At 42.5% G+C, this 20,160-nt stretch overlaps 1 protein-coding gene across 5 annotated transcripts in view; it reads left to right on the top strand.

Annotated features, from left to right (window-relative positions):
* The window catches only part of ANKRD17 (ankyrin repeat domain 17), a 155,067-nt gene that overhangs the window by 79,217 nt on the left and 55,690 nt on the right, over positions 1-20,160 (top strand). For all 5 annotated transcript variants that reach the window (XM_066627454.1, XM_066627455.1, XM_066627453.1 and 2 more), the window contains exons 5-11: positions 919-1,066; positions 2,603-2,836; positions 5,649-5,743; positions 9,879-10,116; positions 11,116-11,307; positions 17,067-17,176; positions 19,638-19,725. In XM_066627454.1, the coding sequence (XP_066483551.1) occupies positions 919-1,066; positions 2,603-2,836; positions 5,649-5,743; positions 9,879-10,116; positions 11,116-11,307; positions 17,067-17,176; positions 19,638-19,725 (1,105 nt within the window). The remainder of the gene's footprint in view (positions 1-918; positions 1,067-2,602; positions 2,837-5,648; positions 5,744-9,878; positions 10,117-11,115; positions 11,308-17,066; positions 17,177-19,637; positions 19,726-20,160) is intronic.

The following is a 20,160-nucleotide window of genomic DNA, read 5'->3' as shown; positions in this document are numbered from 1 at the left end:
GTGATATCATGTAGCTCTGACTGACTGGGATCACGGTGGGAAAGAGAAAGAAGCCCTCCTTAGAAAAATGATGCCAGAGTATCTTATGAACTACATTTATTGTTTTTTCCTCCAAGGGGCTTAGGATGGGGTATATGGCTCTTCCTCCTCACATTATTCTTACAACAACCCTGTGAGATAGGTTACGACTGACCCAAGGTCATCCAGTAAGTGTCATGGTTGAGCAGGGATTTGAGTCTGTGTATCCAGTAGCAATCAACAGGGTAAAAAAAGGTAGCATTTGCTCATAAGGGCTTTTTCAGTGCATTGTCGTTGTGTCCCCCCCCCCCCCCCACTTAGCACTGTATCAACCCCAAAATCTAAAAGTTGAGCTTTGGGCCCAGCCCTGTATAGCATATTTAGTGCCTGCCTTCCCACCCAACATCCAATCATATGCATACACACAGTGGCAGAGTTTGATTTAAAATGGACTTTGAATTTTTGCCTGACTGAAATGAAAGGATCAAACCCAGTCATAGCTAGGTTAGTAGTAAATTGGGAGATTAATAGATTTGAATATGGTAAGGAAAGCAGCAGAAGGGATGCTCTCTGTTTCTGAAAGGAGTCGTTGCCCCTGTTTATTTTGTTCCTTTCCTTCCAATTCCTAAAACATTACATCTGGGAAATGAAACTTACAGCAGTTTCTTCTGTCCCCAGACATAGTTTGTATTGCATATTGTTGCTTAAACTCTACTTAATTGAAGCGCGACATGATGACCCATTTGCTAATCTCACTACAGATGGTTTTTGAAGTTATTGATTTACAAGACACAACAGCACACAACAAAGAATTGCATCTATGTTTTTACAGGGGACATTAACAGATTTGGTCATTTCTCATCTTAACTACTAGGTTTTTGTCTTTTTTCCCATCAACAGGTGCTGTTGGCAATGCATGCAAATGTTGAAGACAGAGGTATCAAAGGAGACATAACCCCTTTAATGGCTGCTGCTAATGGAGGGCATGTCAAAATTGTCAAGTTGCTGCTAGCTCATGGTGCTGATGTCAATGCACAATCCTCAACAGGTAATACTCTATAACGTGTCACACTTAAATATAGCGGGAATGTGGAGCAACCTGGAAATGGCACCAGAAGTTATAGTTTTCTTATATAAAAATTCTACATTTTGCAGACAGGTTTGATGTTATGCCATTTGGGAAAATTATATAAACTTGAATTTACATGGTCTGAAGAATTCTGAAGGTAGTCGGTGGCAGAGTAGAAGCAGCAAGTCTATTGATTCAGAGCAAGGAGATGTTGCAGAAAGAATTGAGCACAGGGAAAGTACAAGGGAGCTTTTCCTGATCTGGGTGACAAAGACTATCTAGATATCGCAAAGATTAATTAGAGATGAATGGTGGCAAGTAGTAGGCAGTGCTCCAGTCTGGCAGCTGTTGGGTTCTAGAGCTTGACATTTGGGTCCTGGTCTCTGCAACAATTGCCAAACTTTGCGAACTTTTTGTGGAATCACATAAGGATATATGACATGACACTATCCCAGAGTGTAAATAGAAAGAGTAAATACTGATCACCATGCAAACATTTCTTACTGATATTGTATAACCCTTCACTTGATTTTCTTCCCTAGACTGAAATGAGTTTTCCACAATGATTTTTTTCTTGCTGTCAGGTATAGTGCCAGATGAAAACTGGAAGATGTCACTGAAATGCTTTTCCATTTAACTTTGTTCCCCTTATTATCCCTTAGTGTTGCAGTCAGCTGCATTCCCACCTTACAGATCTACTTTTATCAGATTTTCATCGGAAGATGTTTTGTGGGACTGAGTCAAAGTATTGTTGAAATCTGATTATATCAATTTAAAATCATATATCTTAAATTACTTTATTAAAGAAAGAAACTCAGTGAATCTGGCACAATGTATTCAATACTTTGCCAGATATAGAAGCCATTTTACTTGATTGTTTTAAAGAATTTATACCCCACCTTTCTCCTGCGCTCAGGGTGGCTTTACAAGATAAAAATACTAGATTATAAATTTAAAACAATACTAACATTAAAACATAAAAGCAATTATTAGACAATAAAACAGAAGTAAACCCCTCTGGATCAGACTGCTAAAAAATTGCATTCATTAAAAGCACCAGCCCTAGATGTCAGCCATCAACACTTTGCTAAATAAAAAGGTCTTGAGGCCCTGCTGAAAGGTCTCCAAAGGGGGAGCTGTTCTTAATTCCAGGGGGAGATAATTCCACAGACATGACACCACCACTGAGAAACCCCTAGTTCACGCTCTTACCTCTGTCAGTGGTGACATAGTTAGACGGTCCCCCTCTGATTACCTGAGAGGACAGGTAGTATTGGCAGGTGGTGGATTAATGCAGCAAATTCATGTTTTCAGCAAGATGTGAATGCAGGATTTCCTAGTGCACAGATTTATTTAGCCATTCGACCATACTAGCCCTCTTGCGACTGAAAGCTATAAGAAATTTAGATAGAAATTATCTGCACTATTATAGATTCTTTTTGGGGGTAGTAGGGGAGAGAGAAAAGAGATTGTCCAAACAAACCTCAAAAATATTTCTTCCTTTTCTGATACTAGGCAACACAGCACTCACTTATGCTTGTGCTGGAGGCTATGTAGATGTTGTGAAGGCCCTGTTGGAGTCGGGTGCTAGTATTGAGGACCATAATGAAAATGGCCACACTCCTCTTATGGAGGCAGGGAGTGCTGGACATGTGGAAGTTGCCAGAGTGTTGTTAGAAAATGGAGCTGGAATCAATACACATTCCAATGAATTTAAGGAGAGTGCACTTACGCTGGCTTGCTATAAAGGTATAGTATTGAAATCTCTCAAACATAACCTTTTTCATTGAATAATCTAACATTATTCTTCAGCAGACATTAAAAAGCATCATTTAAAAAAACAACTCAACTCACTATTAGGATTTCATTTGAAAATCTTTTTTTTCCCCCACTTGGTTTTTCTACCTTATTGACTTGAAGAGAAATGAGTGAGCATGAAGGATTTTAATTTTTAATACTTAATTTGATGTGTTCTTGGAATCTTAAACCTACATTTATTTTATATTCATCATCCTTTGGCAGTAACCACAGGAAGGTACCATAAAGTCCCTCTTCTTGATCGGCTCTGCCCTTGTTCTCTGCTCCAGGTCGAGACCCTCTCCCATATATTTTTCTCTTGTCCAGTTCTTTTGGCTATGCATTCTATTCACATAGGGGTGCCAAAACCCCGGCCCTGGGGCCACTTGCGGCCCTCAAGGCCTCTCAATGCGGCCCTCAGGGAGTCCCCAGTCTCCAATGAGCCTCTGGCCCTCCAGAGATTTGTTGGAGCCTGCACTGGCACAATGCAACTGCTCTCAGCGTGAAGGCGACTATTTGACCTCTCATGTGAGCTGTGGGATGAGGGCTTTCTCCACTGCTTGCTGTTTCACAACTGTGATGCAGTAGCGGCAGCAAAGGAAAGGCCAGCCTTGCTTTGTGCAAGGCCTTTTATAGGCTTTGAGCTGTTTCACGACCTTCATTCATTCATATAGGTTCATCTTTAATATATTCATTTATGTAAACTTATGTAAATTTATTCAAATTTTAAACGTAAATTAATTCTTTTTTTCCCCCGGCCCCCAACAGTGTCAGAGAGATGATGTGGCCCTCCTGCCAAAAACTTTGGACACCCTGATCTAGAATCTAACCTAGTGAAGAAGAATGGGCTTCCAGAGCTGATGAAACTTGTATACGGCCCAGTAGATGTGTTGCAGGGCACTGCTAATTTCCTTTTGTCAGTTTTAGAAAAGTATGGAAAGAGATTGGTGTAATGTTTGTTTGTATGGTTTGTTTGCATTTTAACCTTAAAATTTGTGTGACCTTTATTTTATTTTTAATTATTTATTTCTTTTTTTTTGCATCTTATTTTACTTTAATGACTCATTTGTTGGGACATGAATGAATGCCAATAAAGGTCTCTAAATCTAATTTATATTCATCAAATAACTCTTATAAATTGAATAACTCCTGTTTTCCCAAAGCAAGACCTCCTTAAATTACATGCTTTAAACACTGGAACTTATGGCAAAAAAACTCCACAAGAAATGTGTTGAATGCAAGTATTTTACAGAGCAGCTGGAGGAGAATGGAAAAGTTTTCAGGGTTCATACTGTACTTGTACAGGTGGTGCCTCAGCATCCGTGGGGATTTTGTTCCTTGAACCCCCACGGATGCCAACACTGCAGATAATGAAATCCACAGGTCAGGGCACCCTCCAAATGCAACCTGAGCTCTGCTCCAATCACATTTGGAAAGTGTTCTGAGGCCTGGAGAGTCAGTGCTTCGCCTCCAAGGGCCTCAGATAGACTCCTGGAGGTGTTTAATGGGCACTTTCAGTTTTCAGTGAAAACCAGAAGTGCCCTTTAAACACCTCCTGGTGGCTTTCTGAGGCTTGTAGAGGTAGCATGCTGCCTCTGAGGGCCTCAGAAAGCCTTCCGGATGTGACTGCAACAAGGTTCTGGTTGCATCCGGGAGACTCAGTGGATTCTCAGCTGCAGGTTCCGGACCTGCGGTGGGTCACATCTGTGGGTCCCAAACCCATGGATAAAGAGGATCCACCCAATATGGAATGAGATATGGTTGTGTAGTAGTTTGGGAGGTGGACTCAGACCTGGAAGATCCAGATTCAAATCTCCCCTCAACCACGAAGCTTCCTGGGTGACCTTGGGCTAGTCACTTTTTCTCAGCCTTGCCTACCTCACAGGGTTGTTGTGAGGGGGAAAAAGGCGGGGAGCAGCCGTGGAGCTCTTTGTAGGAAGGGCAGTATAAAAATGTAATAAATAATAATAAAATTTTAGGATAGGAAACTAGATGAAGCAATGGAGAAGTTGTAAAGCCGCGTTGTGATACAACTATATGTTTATGCTTTTGGTTCAAAGCTATGACCTATATGACCTATGTGGAAAGAAAATAACTAAAGGAATTAAGGTTGTGATAATCCACTTTCTCAGATTCTCCAGCTCCCTGTTCTTTCATGAAGAAGTTACCTTGATGTTTAAAGACAGTATTGTGATCTTAAGCTGGCTTGTCTTCTTTTGAAGGTTTTTAACCTCTTGTCTTTTCTTCCAAATGTCATGCTTGAGATTTGAAAGGCAATATATGTGTGTATTACTGCTAGCTTGAGAGAAATTTATCGTCCACTTACTTTGTTTTACCAGGTCACTCAACCTGATTTTTTTTTTCTTCAGAAAAGAGAAGTATTAAATGTCTGCAGAGATGTTTTTCCCTGCCTTGTGGTGGAAGAACTGGCCATTGGTCATATGCTTAAATGATCTTGCTTTATTTAGCAGCTTGTAGTTTTTAGAATTAACTGAAATACATTAATTTGGTTTTGTACCCTGCTCATTCAGAGCAGATGATGCTCCTGTCAAAAATGGGGAAAATTTCCCCCCCCCCCAAAGAGTTGTTGCCTTTGAGAGAGGGAGAGAGAAGTTAACCTCCAAAATTTAGAGTGGATTTATTCTTGTTGCAGTTGTGTGTTGAACTGTATCTTAATCCAGTGAATAAATTGAAAAGATTTGAGGTTAATCTGTGAGGGGAATTTTGATGTCTAATAATATGTGTGTATTTTTTTTTATTTTAGGCCATTTAGAAATGGTGCGGTTTTTACTGGAAGCAGGTGCAGACCAGGAACATAAAACAGATGAAATGCATACTGCATTAATGGAGGCATGCATGGTAAGATGTGTGGGAGGTAGGAGTGGGGCAAGATTTTACTTGAAAACGTAGTCACACTGTTTGCATTGCAGTGAGTGTAATCAAGGTGTGCACATTCCACCTTAAACTGGCTCCCTGCCTCCGTTCTGCTCACATACCTGGAAGACCTCAGGAACTGGGAAGTTGGTGAAACATCTTGTGGAACACAGGTGTGGCCTCATGGAACTATCCTTAATCTACAATTGATGTGCTCAGTGTCTCTTCCTGTTGGGGTTCATGGGGGTAGACCAGTGGAACTTTTCCGGCCCATGGCTCCCCTGATCCTTGTGGCCATTGGCCACGGCTACCCATTACATCACCTCACCTTAGTTACCCCCAAAATGGGGATGAAGGTGTTATAATTATACACTAGAAACAAAAAAAGAGCTGCCAGCACTCTGAGGCTGCAGTCATAACCACACTTACCTGAGAGTAAGCCCTGTTGAACAAAATAGGACTTACTTCTGAGTAGACTTGGTTAGGATTGTGCCCTGAGTTTGTTAGCAGCACACCTGGAGGGTTTTGGAAAGGGGGGGAGGTTAGGTGATGAATTTGCTGGGGGAGGGGAAGACTCTTTTGTGTGTATCTGCTAATTGCAAACAGATGTGACACTGAGATCCAGAGACTGTTTGGCTGCAATCCTAACCTCACTTTCCTGGGAGTAAGTCCCATTGAACACAATAGGACTTACTTCTGAGTAGACCTAGCTAGGATTTTGCCTTTTGTCTTATAATAGCAGCCAACATGGAAAGTCCCCTCCCCCCAAAAAGGAGGCAGGAGGAAAAAGGGTGATGGCTGAAAAGGAATGGGTGTTTTTATTTTTTAATCAATTTTTGGAGACAAAGCCTGACTGATCAAGAGCAGCTTTTTTTTTCTTTTTTGAGGAAAAAGAAAGGTGAAGATCGTTGGTTAAGCTGACACAGAACCCTCGCCTATGTAGGTCTACTCAGAAATAAGTTCCATTTGAATCAATGGGGCTTACTCCCAGGAAAGTGTGGATAGGATTGCAGCCACACCGAGCAAGATTACAACTCACCCCCAAAGTAGATGGGGGCATGCTCACATACATACACCCGTTTAGCAGTGGATGCCACCCGTTCCCCCCAGGCAAGATGGAGGAATGCAGGCTGGAGCATTTGGACCCCCCCCCCCCAAGAGCAGGCTGGGCTCCCTCCTTCCCAAGTGGAGGAAAGAGCTCTCTCTAGGTCTGGCTTCCCTCCCAGTTTGAAGCCTGCCAGGAACATGCCCTGTGCTGATGAGATGCAGCACCTCTGCTGCTGCCCAGCCAGCCTTCTCTCCCACCTCCCCCCACCCTGTTTCACACACCCTTCTCACCTCACGCTGCCCCACCCACCTCGTTCACAGCTGCAGAAAAGCAGCGAGTAGGGAGGCAGCACGTGCAGCTGAGCAGCTGTGGCCACCTCTCACCCTGAGACGCCTGGTGACACCCCTGGAGGTTAGCCACGCCTCACTAAGGAGGCCTGACGCACAGTTTGAATACCTCAGGGGTATACTATAAGCCCCATAATCCCTAGAGGAAAGCCGTGCTGTATAATTTACAAGAATTTTCAGACTTGGAGCTTAACCCCTTGAAGACTTGGGATGCACAACAGGGATTAAATGTGAACACCTGTGGGCCAAGCAGAAATGGGTTAAAGGCATCCAGGCCAGATGCCATCACCACACTGTGTGGCAAGGAGTTCCACAGACTAATTACATGCTGGGTAAAGGATATTTTATTTTGTCTGTCCTAACTTTACCAACACTCAATTTTAGTGGATGTCCCCTGGTTCTGGTGTTTCATTAAGAGGGAAAAGAGCATCTCTCTATCCACTCTATCCACCCCCTGCATGATTTTGTATGTCTTAATCATGTCTCCCCTCAGGTGTCTCTTTTTTAGACTGAAGAGCCCTAAATGCTGTAACCTTTCCTCATAAGGGAGGTGCCCCATCCCAGTACTCATTTTGGTCACGCTCTTCCGTACCTTTTTCATTTCCACTATATCCTTTTTGAAATGTGGTGACCAGAATTGGACGCAATACCCCAGGTGTGGCCTTACCATTGATTTGTACAATGGCACTATAATATTGGCCGTTTTATTCTCAATACCTTTTTCTAATGATCCCAAGCATGGAATTAGACTTCTTCACTGACGCACCACTTTGGGTTGGCACTTTCATCGAGCTGTCCACCACCAGCCCAAGACCTCTCTCCTGATCTGTCACAGACAGCTCAGAACCCATTAGCCTATATGTGAAGTTTTGATTTTTTGCCCCAGTGTGCATTACTTTATACTTTCTTACATTGAAACGCATCTGCCATTTTGCTGCCCAATTTCCCAGTTTGGAGAGATCCTTCAGGGACTCTTCACAATCGCTTCTGGTCTTTACCACTTGGGAAAGTTTAGTGTCATCCGCAAACTTGACCACTTCACTGCTTAACCCTGTCTCCAGGTCATTTATGAACAGGTTGAAAAGCACTGGTCCCAAGACCACTGGTCCCAAGCCTTGAGGCACACCACTTTTCACTTCTCTCTACTGTGAAAATTGCCCATTGACACCCACTGGAAAGAGGCATTATCACACCAAATGCAGAGTCAGTTTCTATTTGCCTTCTGCTGTGTGTTGGAGGTGTCTGAAGGGGTGAACTGTGCATGTTGTACTCTTGTTCTACAGCACAAGTCAGTTCTGAGTATAAGCTGTTGCTGCTAGCTAGATAAACTATCCTTCCTGAGTTATGTCCCTAAGGGTGCAATCCAGAGCGTACCCTAGGTTGGCCGGTCGAAGAGTGTTGCAAAAGTGCCATAAAGCACTTTCATGCCACCTTCTGAGGAGGGAGGCCATCCCAAGCCCTGTTGGGCCAGCAGATTGGGTAAGCCCACCTTGGCCGAGTCAGACTGGAGCAAGTGGGGAGGGCAGGGAGGAGGTATCTTGGGGCAGGGGGAGGGCAGGTGGCGGGTAAGCAGCAGGCAGGGCCATTTTACCGAATCCTAACCCTGATCCCAGGCAGCCTGGGGCAGCTCTGGGCTGCTTGGATCTGCGCCACCTCTTCAGGTAAGTGGTAAGGGGAAGCAATTCCCCTTGCCCCAGACTGAGCTGCTTTCGGCGCCAACTCTGTCTGGATGCAGGTCAGGCCTGATGGCCTGCCTACTCGAGGGCATGTTAGGATTGGTCTGCCCGTGACTTACACTGTTATAAGAAAAGGAAAGTACCCAACCATTACCAGAGAGATGTATTTTGGGTCACAACACAAAATGTTTTTAGGATGCAATACAAGGCCAAATTTTCAGACAGAACTGAGCAACTGAAACAACATAAAAAGAACTGAAATGCCTCTGCACCTGAGTCTGACCTCACAATTCATTGTCTAAATTCACACTGTATGTGTGATAATCAAAAGTCCTCCACAGACCAGGCTGCTTGTCCATTTTATGTAATGCATATTCATGAGTACAAGCATGCCCCCCCCCGTATCTAGCTGAATCAACGAATATGGGGGATGCCCTCCACCCTCTGGAGGTGAGGAGAGCTGCCTGTGGCCTCTGCAGGCCTTAGAATGATTGTGTGAAAAAGTTACTTCCGGTTTTATTGTAAAATCGGAAGTGACTTTATTGCCTTATAAGACATTCTGAGGCTTCCTTCCAGGGCCTTCATTCAGGGGTTTCCTTCCAGCGGTGAGGGGAGCTCAACTCCCCTTGCTTCTGGAGGAGGAGCGTGGGTGCCCCTTCAGATCAGATCCAGTTAACTGAAACCACGGATGTGGGATCTGTGGATATGGGGGTCCCCTGTATACTAAATCAGACCATATGACGTTTCCATTCTAGGTTTGTTCCCTGCTGAATTATTTAACTGAGGATGTGTACATGAGCCACCTCAAACTTGCTACATGGAATTTTTTCAAAGGCCTGCTTAAATAATAATTGGTTCATATTTCTTCAAGACTGAAACTGCTGCCTGGCCAGTGCAAAACCCTTATTTTGATGCTGCAGGAATAAAGTTCTTCACTTTGTGGTGGAAAACAATGTTGGATGTGGAGAATGTCTTTTATCCAGAATGTCTGGATAGCCCTTGTGTACTGACTTGCCTTTTAATCACTTTTGTTTGTTTTTACTTTCTAGGATGGGCATGTGGAAGTTGCTAGGTTACTCCTTGACAGTGGAGCTCAAGTGAACATGCCTGCTGATTCTTTTGAATCTCCATTAACTTTGGCAGCCTGTGGTGGGCATGTAGAGCTAGCTGCCTTATTAATTGAGCGAGGGGCTAACTTGGAGGAGGTAAATGATGAAGGTTATACACCACTGATGGAAGCAGCTCGAGAGGGTCATGAGGAGATGGTAGCATTACTCCTAGGTCAAGGTAACTGTAACAGTCTCATAACTACACTAGTAGCAGCACTGAAGGTTTCTGAATATCTTGAAACTTATCTTTTCAGAAGCATATTTTCAAGGTTGACTTGTTTTACTGACTTGTTGGGCAGCCCAGCATGGCCTCTGCTGCATCCCGCAGGGGTGTTTTGGCTGCTGGAGTTCTCAGTAAGAGGTCATGTATCCCTTTATCCCAGAGTAAACCCCAGTAGCCACTATAAGGCAACTCGGACCTGCGCTAGCTATATCACTGGTGCAAGTCTGCATTGTTCCAGGCAGGTGGGTCAGGCCCAGGAAGGGGCTTGGGATCGGCATGTGCCACAACTGCCAATTCCTTCCTCCGGACCCGATCCAACCACCCTGCCCCATCTCCACCCTGTTCTGTCCGCTCCCAGCTCTGTTCCACGCCCTGCAGCAGGCTTACCTTTCTCTGGCAGTGATGCCAGTGCAGAAAGGTTCTGGTCTTCTTGCCTGTGTGTTGGCTGCTTGTGCTGCCGCATAGTGCTTTATGGCTGGTTTGCAGCAGCCCGCAGCAGCGGAATGCGCATTCCACCTGTGTGCTTTTTAAATAGGATTGGGCCATCGGTATACTAAAAATTATGTGACATTAAATATGTCATGATGAAAGAAAATATATTTCTTGGAAGGCGACTAGCCAATACAGTGCAATCCCATGCGTTTCTACTCAGAAGCAAGTTACTGAATTTACTCCCAGGTAAGTGTATATAGGATTGCAACCTTAATATGTTTTCTCTATAGGCACACTTGGCAGTCTCCCAAGCTTCTACAGCCACAAGCAGTGCCATCAGGGATATGAAAGGCCACCAGGAAATAACATGAAACAGCCATAGCTTTTCTAATTGTTCTGAGGAATTGTCTTTGAAACGTTTTGGTACTTGTGTACACAGTTGTGAAATACCTTAAAAATGTCTGTCTTAACAAGCCCCTGTTGTAACTTAATTTGCATCATATATATCTTTGTTTCTGGAAGGAGCCAATATCAATGCTCAGACAGAAGAAACCCAGGAAACTGCATTAACATTAGCGTGCTGTGGGGGCTTTCTGGAAGTGGCCGACTTCCTTATTAAAGCAGGAGCTGATATAGAACTTGGCTGTTCAACGCCTTTAATGGAAGCTGCTCAGGAGGGTCACTTGGAGCTTGTCAAATATTTATTAGCTGCAGGTATGGAATTGATCTTATATTAAAATCGCAAGTATATTCTTAAGGTTTGCTATCTCAGGGTTATATTCCATTGTAACTTATTGAATTGCTTTATTCCATTATTTGCAGCCTTGTGTATAGTGGTAGCTTGCACCTCAGATCTCTGCAGATAGATATGAAATAGTAGTTTAAAACATAAAAATCAAGCACTATGCTTGAATATCTGCCATGTAGTGAAATAGCATACTAATACAGGCATACGCCACTTAACCATTCGCTTAAAGATGGACCACATATATGACAATGGTCAAAGCACAACAAAGAGGTTCTTAATGAGGCAGTCACGTCTCCCATAACCTGCTGCAAAGTATCTCATTACACAACAAAGAGGCTCAGTGCAAAGAAGAGACTATCTCCAATAGCCAGTGCATCCAGCTAATGTCTGGTAGGGATTGCTTGTTTACACGACAAAGGCAATAGATGAGGCTGAATGCTCACTTAATGACCTAATCACGGCCGGAGACTTCCGGTGGGACATTCCATGCCAAGGACGCTGAAGCTGAAGCTCCGTCATCCAAATTCTTTTTTTAATCTCTTATGTTGTTTTTGGACCTTGTTTCCTACAAACGGACTGTTTGAGGGTTCGTAAATCTTGTGGTGTTTACTTTGCCTGCTACTAGACGCCTTCGGAGCTCATTTTCAGGAGCTTAACAGACTCAGCTGGATGATTAACTCCTCCATATTTTCTGACCTGTGAGTAACCTTCTTCATTGAATCTTTACCTTTTGCCTCCTAATTTAATGGGGGGAAAAAGAACCTTCTCTCCAGGGGATGCAGAATCTGACTCAACTCCCCACCTTAAACAAACCAGATTGGAGACATTTTTCTCCTTGCCTCAGCTCTCAGAAGCTGCATTACCGAGTCCTTTATCTCCCCCCCCAAGCAGTTTCTTCGATGCTGCCCTTTGCTTCAAACAACTCCGATAGAAATGAGCTGCATCCTCCTGCATCCCCATATGGAGCTGATAAATGGCATGAACTGGAGAATTTATTGTTGCAGCATTCTCATCTATTACTGCAGCAATCTCAACATTCTCTCCTAACCTCTTGCATGGTAAGCACGATTTTTTCTCAAACTGAGACTATAGTGGGACTCTTAAAGGAACTGCATCACACCATTATCTCATTGCAGTTAAGTGCTCCTTGCTGCCACATGCAACAAAAAAAACTGTATGCAAATTCCTTATGTAAGCACTCACTATCACTGACTCGTGAGAGTAAACCTGCTCAATTGATTTACGAACCAAACTGCATTGCAATTATAATTCCTCGGCATGGAGGGAATCGTTTTGATTGGAGTAAACTAAGGCCAGTCAAAAATCATCTGGCTACTCTACTAGGAACAACTTTTTCCTTTATTGATCTTCAGAAAATCAAAAAACTGTTTCCAACTAGCTCCACGGACAGGTTCCTGTTATATTTCTCTTCCGCCCGCATCCGAAGCTGCTGCTCCGGCGTGCAGGAGCCTTAAGGAGACATGGGATTCTTCTCCAAAGACACTTCAGGAATACCCAAGTTACGAGCCTCCTTCCTTTTATTCCCTGTAAGCACGAATCCAGGACTTTGACTCTTCCCTTATCCTCTAACCAGAAACCATTGTCGAAACCTGCTTCGTCTTCAGTAGCTGAGACCAATCCTTTGGAGCGACTAACAGCTTTTGATTTTTCCCTTCTTCAAATGGAAACTGATGATCCTAACCTTCAGGGAAAGACTTTTGAGAATTCAGCTCAACCCTCACCTGTTTTTAACTTTCAAACTTCTCCTATGATTTTAAATTCCTTGATTAAACCCATTGTTTCACCTTCTTCAGCCAGTTTCACTTATGCCTGTGAGGGGTGTACTTCTTTACCATCTTCTCCAACATGTAATCCTGTTACTTCATTATACCCAAATTGTATAGTGGAAAATTGTTCCCACCCTGGTTCCTTTTTGTTAGTGGATGCAACAACCCAATCCATACCCCCTTTAAATTTTAATTTTATAAGCCCTGACTCTCAAGGGCCATTGCTGATTACTGATACAGTCCAAACCCTACCCAATTCTCCTATTTCTACACGGCCTCCTTCTCCTAATCCCCTCATCCATCCATTAGTTGAATTACCCATGCATGTATCCAGTATTACAAACTGTAGTCCACCTGTGGCTATTGACTCTTTATCTTCTACTATATCACTTGACTGTTCACCAAATCCCAATCCTTCTGGTTGACTATCCACTTCTGTCCAAGCTGTTCCAGCTCCAGCTACCCCTTTTAAATTAATTTCTTGGAATATTGCTTGTTCCATGCATGGACTCGGATTTTTTAAGTTATCTTTCATCTTTTGATTTAATTTTTCTTCAAAAAACGTGGTTACTAACCCCTCTTTATATGCCAGGTTTTATTTCATATTCCTTACCTGCCTTTAAAACTAACATAAGAGGCCGCCCATGGGCGGGCCTTTGTTGTTTCTTAAATTCTTCATCTAGACTCTCATTAAATTCTTTATCCACACAGTCCTCTTTTTTTCAAGCTTTCCTTCTTTTAACTAACAACATCCAAATACTAGTTTTCAATATATATGTTCCACCTTCCCACCCAGATTGTCTTTCGTTCTGGAATGATGTAAAATCCTTTATATTTGACTATCTCAAGATTAACCCCCTTGTGTTTTTATTACTCTTGGGAGATTTTAACGCTAGGTTAGGCCCTGATAATGTAGCATTAGCTCAATATATGAACTGGGTCTTAGAAGATTTTACTCCCCTAGAATTCCAAGGACTGAGATCTTCCATGGATCCTTCTTTTAATGCCTATACTCCTTATTTGGTAGATCTTTGTCTTGAATTTAATTTGTATATTTTAAATGGTTCCTTCGCAAATGACATCCCAGGCAGATTGACACACTTTTCTCATAAAGGGGCTAGTGTCCTTGATTATATCCTTACTTCCTTAGAAATTTTCCCCTTTATTACACATTTTATTGTCGATCAACGGTCTGATAGTGATCATTTGCCAATTCTTTTGAATCTGTCTTTCACTCCTCCTTTTGAGGGGCATAACCCTTCTCCTACTTATATATCTCGCAGCCTTAGATGGTCCTCTAAATCTGGGGAGGCTTTCCAAAACTGGACCAAAACAAGGGAGGTTATGGATCTTCACTCAAAGCTATCTGTGACTCGATCGCCCTCCCTCGCTATTGAACTCTATGAGTTGCTCACTCTGTCGCTGGTTCATTCATTGCCTCGGGCTTTGACTACACGCTTTCATTCTCCTTTTTGGTTTGATGCTGAGTGTTGGACTGCCAAGATATATGTTAGGCAATTCTTTCACTCCGTATCCCGTGATCCTTCTCCAGAAATGCTTAAAGCATTTTCCTATTTTAAAAAAGTGGCAGTTTCTTTGGTTATACGAAACATGTATTCGCCCCCCAAAATTGGAAACTACTCTATGACGCGATGCATTCTCACAACCACAAGCTTTTCTGGTCTTTGGTTTCATGCACTCATTCCCAGTCAAGTTACACACCCCCTTCTTTGATCTCTCCCTCCACTTGGACTACTTATTATTCTAAAGTCTTTTCTGCACCGAACCTAGATTAGTTAACTATCCTTTACGCCCTCCTGACTTGCCGGAATGGTCACCTGTCTCGCCTTCTGAAATTATGGAGCTTATTAGTTCCTTGAAACCTGGGAAAGCCCCTGGCCCGGATGAAATTCCAACAGAGTTTCTCACCAATAATCCTTCTTGGTGGTCTACTCCTTTGTCCAATTTATTCACAATCATCAATAAATCCGATTTAATCCCTGCTATTTGGCTAACCTCTGTAATAGTACCAATCTTTAAAAAAGGAGACCCGGCCTCTCCTAACAACTATCAGCCAATCAGTCTCCTTTCATTTATTGGGAAGTTGTATTCTAGGTATCTCTTAAACAAACTTATATCCTGGGCTGATTCGATAGGTCTCCCGGGCAGGGAACAAATTTCCGTCCGGGATCCTCCACAATAGATCATATATTTACTCTTTCCTTTTTAGCTAGCAAGTATTCTGAGTATCATGGCACTAAACTTTATTCTGCTTTTATCGATCTCAGAGGTGCCTTTGACTCTCTTGACAGGAATATTTTGTGGAGGAAACTGATTAAATGGGGGTTGACCCCCATCTCCTCTTTCTGATTCAACAATTACACTCTTCTAACACCTGTCGCATCCTATTGGATTGCTCAGGTGCTATGTCGGATAGTATACTGGTGAGCAAGGGTGTCCGACAGGGATGTATTCTCGCTCCTTTTCTATTCAACCTTTATCTTGCTGATCTTCCCTCTTTTCTCCCTTCCTCAGGAATTTCTGCTCCCTCTCTAAATGGTACCCCTATTACAATCCTTTTATATGCAGATGATGCTGTGTTACTATCTATTACCAAGCTAGGTCTTCGTAGACTGCTGATCTCTTTCCAAGAATATTCTCTTAATCTATTGTCGATCAATTCTGAAAAAACAAAGATCTTAGTTTTTTCTAAATCCTGGGCTCCGTCCCCCTGGAGGATTGATAACTTAATATTCCAACAAGTTAAATCCTTCAGATACTTAGGAATCACTTTTCATTATCGACATTCTTGGGTATACCATCATAGATCTGCTATCTCTTCAGCTCTGCTATCCCAAAATGTGATTGCCCGATCCCATTTTTATAAGGGCAACCAGTACATCCCTACTGCCATTCATGCTCTCCAAATTCAAGTTTTTCCTCAATTACTTTATGGAGTAGCTGTTTGGATTGAAGCAGCTAATCAGGAGATAGACAAAGCAATTGCTAAATTTTTGAGAAGAATTCTTGGAGTTCCAAATTTAATTAGGCTGTCCACTATGATTTTGGAATTGGGTATTCATCTCCCCACCACTGTAGCTTGGACTTCCACTTTTAAGTTTTGGCTTAAACTCCATCTTAATATCCACTCAAATTCTGTTCTCTTAGATCTATTAAAAGACTCTTTTTCATCCAACTGGTTTAAATTCATTGATGCCAAACTATCCTCTTTAGATCTTTCTCCTGAACTCTTAGCTGATTTGGACCTTCAAAAAGCGCATCATCTCATTAAAGTCAAACTTTGGGAGCAAGAATACGCAACTTTACTGTCTAGCTTAAATCCAACCTGCTTGCCTCTCTTTTTTGGTTTGTCCCCTTCTCTGGGCTGTCCTGCGAACTATTTTACTCAACTTACCAACCCTGGTAAAAGACGGGCCTTTATACTGGCGAGACTGAATATCTTTCCATCGGCATTACATCAAGGGAGATTCTCTAAAACTCCTCGTCCAAATAGATTGTGTCTATTTTGTTCAGTTGAACCAGATACTCTGGATCATATCCTTCTTCGGTGCACTGCTCATCACAACCTCAGATCCCACTTACTTGATTCTTTTCTTTCTTCTCTTCCTGTTTCCCTTGTTGATCCTTTCCCAATTCTTCTCAGTGATTATTCCCTTCCTATTATCAACCTGGTGGCGGAATTTATAGCGGTAGTCTCTAAGGCCAAAGTTTGAAGTTAACATTCCCAAAGCTGTTCTATTTTATTATGCTATTTATTCTCTGTTAACTTTTAATATGCCAATAAAGGTATTGAAGTATGTGTGACCTAATCACATGTTAATGGGGATCGGAGAACATATCCCTGGTGTTAAGTGGCGCACACCTGTAGTTTGCTGATTTCTTCATATATGCTGATTTCTTCATTTATGCCACTCCAGGAGCAAATGTGCATGCAACAACAGCAACAGGAGATACAGCACTGACATATGCCTGTGAGAATGGTCATACAGATGTAGCAGACGTGTTGCTCCAAGCAGATGCAGACCTGGTAAGCTGGCAGGTGAAGCTTTGAGCTTTTCTGTGTTGCGCATCTTTGTGTTGCTTAAAAATTGACTGGTTTGAACTATTGTGAACAGAGCTAAGGGGAGTTTGCCATCATTTGCACTTAGAGTGCAATCCAGAGTGCTCGTTGTACCAGTGCAGGCCCCCTGCACCGACCGGCCAAGGAGTGTCACAGTGCTGTAAAGAGCTTGTACTTGAGAGACAGCTGGGCCAGCACAGAGGCTGGCTCCAGCGGCCTCATCCAGCCTCGGGGGTAAATTTGCACCTGCAGGGGGTGAGAGAGGATGGAGGGAGGGGACATTTCAGGGCAAAGGGAAGGCAGACTGGGAGGTGGATTGTGCCCAGGAGGGGGGCAGGATCGGCTGCAGCAGTGCAGTCTGAATCCTAATCCCCATCCCTGATCCAAGCAACCTTACATGGGCTGCTTGGATTTGCACCAGTGAATTTGCTAGTGCAGATTCAAGTAGCCCCATAGGAGTTGCTGGGGCATTACTCAGAGTAAGGGGAGAATTATCTCCTTATCCCAAGTTGCCCTCCAGACATTTTCTGACCTGTGCTGCATACAGTGCAGGCTACTTGGCCAGCACAGGTTAGGATTGGGCTGCCCGAGTTTCAAATGGCGTGGTATAAATTATCTTGCAGCATCTCTGTGTGGTAGTGCAGAGTTATTTATTACAGATGCAGAGCTACATCTGGAAGAACAATAACCTGCTTAAGTTTCTCATGAGCTCATAGCAGATTTGGATTGGGCACTTCAGGCTCCTACCTGCTATGCCTCACTATTTGTGTAATGAACTTTTGACTTTAGTATATTTTGAGGTGTTTGAGTTGTGCAAGGTAGGATCAAAGAGTTTAACTCTGTGGTCATCATTAGGTGGGACTTTGGAAGTTAACTTTTTAATGACTACTGCATAATTCCTGGTTTGTTCAGTTGCCCAAGTTTCTTTACTTAAACTAGTCTTAATTTGGTAACTAAGGTGGGAGGGGGTCTTCTGTCGCTCTGGAAGCAACCTGTTGAACCAATTTTTCTTCAGTGTGTGCCACCTTCAGAAAGTTAATTCATATTGGTTAAGCTTACATACTTGCCTATGACCAGGAAACCTAAAAAATGGAAAGTTTCTGAGTGTGCAGAGCATTTCACATGTTTTATCATCATTTAGTCTTTATAACAAGCCTAGGGGGTTGTTTATTATCACCCCCATATTCCAGTTATTATCCAGTATTCTCCAGTATCCATATTCCAGTATTATCACCCCCATATTCCAGCTTGCTGCAAGCAGCTGAGGCTGAAAGGAAGTGGCTTGCCTAAGGCCACCTAATGCATTTGTGGCAGAGGCGGGCTTTGAATTGGGGAAGTCCCTGATTCACCTTTGTCTCTTAGCCGCTGCACCATACAGCCTATCCACCAGGAATGGTCCTGAAATCCCCAGGAAGAGTTAGGAAAGAGCTCAGATGCCATAGGCCAGTGATCATGATTCAGAAGTAAAATTCACTACCCTTAGATAAGGACAAGTGCTGCTTAACCCATATGTAGCTGTAATTATAAGCTACATAGAATTATGTCTACAGAAACAGCTGTGGCTTCTATTAAAATGTGATGATCTAAATTCCTCTGCCTTTCAGAAATTAATACATTATACTTTTTGGCAATATAAGAAGAAAATAAAGGCGCCCTCTTGGATCTGACCAAAGATCCATCTTGCCAAATCCTGTTTTCCACAGCAGCCAGAAATGTTTGGAAAATCCACCAGCATGGCATGGAGTCAGTAACCCATTCTGCGGTATACTGCTTTGAACATGGAGGCTCTATTTAGCCATTGTGGCTCATAGTTACTGGCAGACCTTCATGCATTTGTCTAATCTCGTTCTAATTCCATAGACACAACTTGTGACAATGAACTTGATTATGTTTCATGAAAAAGTCTTCATGGGCAATTTTCCATTTTTGTATGTATTGAATTTGGTGATTCTGTGGTCAGTGTTGCCTCAGGATTGCTTCTACCACATACCAGGTTCTACTGCTGAGAACTGAGGGCAGGGTTACCTCCTTAGTTGGTTTTGTGACCAACTGTTCCAGGGCATTTATTACCTCTACAAATTTTTTATCTTCATTAGGAATTGAACATGTGAACTGAACATTGTTTAGTTCATAACTTATGTTCAGTTCATTATGAACTGAACATAGTTGATGTGAGGGAGTTGACCTTGTCCATCATTACAAAACTTTATTTGCTTCCTTGATTTTTTTCTTAAGAGTATGTGAGTTTGTTAAGGTTTAGAATTTTTCATTATATTCCATAAGGGTGAGTGATGATTAACAGATTATTTTACATTCTGTGCACATTCACATCAAATTCATACATAGTTGTTGGAAAGAAAAACTGTAGAGGAAAGTAGGTTGTTTTTAAACCACTAGGAATTTCCAATTTGGTTTCTGACTTTTCTAGGAACATGAATCTGAAGGAGGAAGAACTCCGTTAATGAAAGCTGCAAGAGCAGGTCATGTCTGTACTGTTCAGTTCTTAATTAGCAAAGGTGGGTTTGCGATTATTTCAGATTTTAAGTGAGTTGTATGTATTTGTGTGTGTAGTTTTTAAAAATCTGGTAGACCTTTAAATTGTTTATTTTCATCTTTTGGTTTATAAGATTTTTGTGTTTTAAAATGTTGTAATCCTATACGAAATTCTCTTTCATATCTTAAAATCAAGCACTTTTAGGCCAAATAACATAGCTGTAGCTAATAAACAGTGAATGCTGTGGTTGGAGAAAGCAAATGGCCCAGTCCTAAGGAGGTGCTATGCTAGTGGAATGTGCAATCCAGGATTGTAGGCTCAATTAGAGAGGAATAAAAAGCATTGAACTGTTGCACTTGACAACAGAAAGCATGCTCTCCTCTACTGCCCAGAGGAATATTGGAGCCAATGATTCCATCCAATGATTCCACCCATCGACTGAGTCATGCAATTAGTG

The sequence above is a fragment of the Tiliqua scincoides genome, chromosome 5 (genome assembly GCF_035046505.1).
Source record: "Tiliqua scincoides isolate rTilSci1 chromosome 5, rTilSci1.hap2, whole genome shotgun sequence".
NCBI classification, from domain to species: domain Eukaryota; kingdom Metazoa; phylum Chordata; class Lepidosauria; order Squamata; family Scincidae; genus Tiliqua; species Tiliqua scincoides.
Note: the sequence above shows the minus strand (reverse complement) of the source record. Positions and strands in the feature narration are given on the sequence as shown.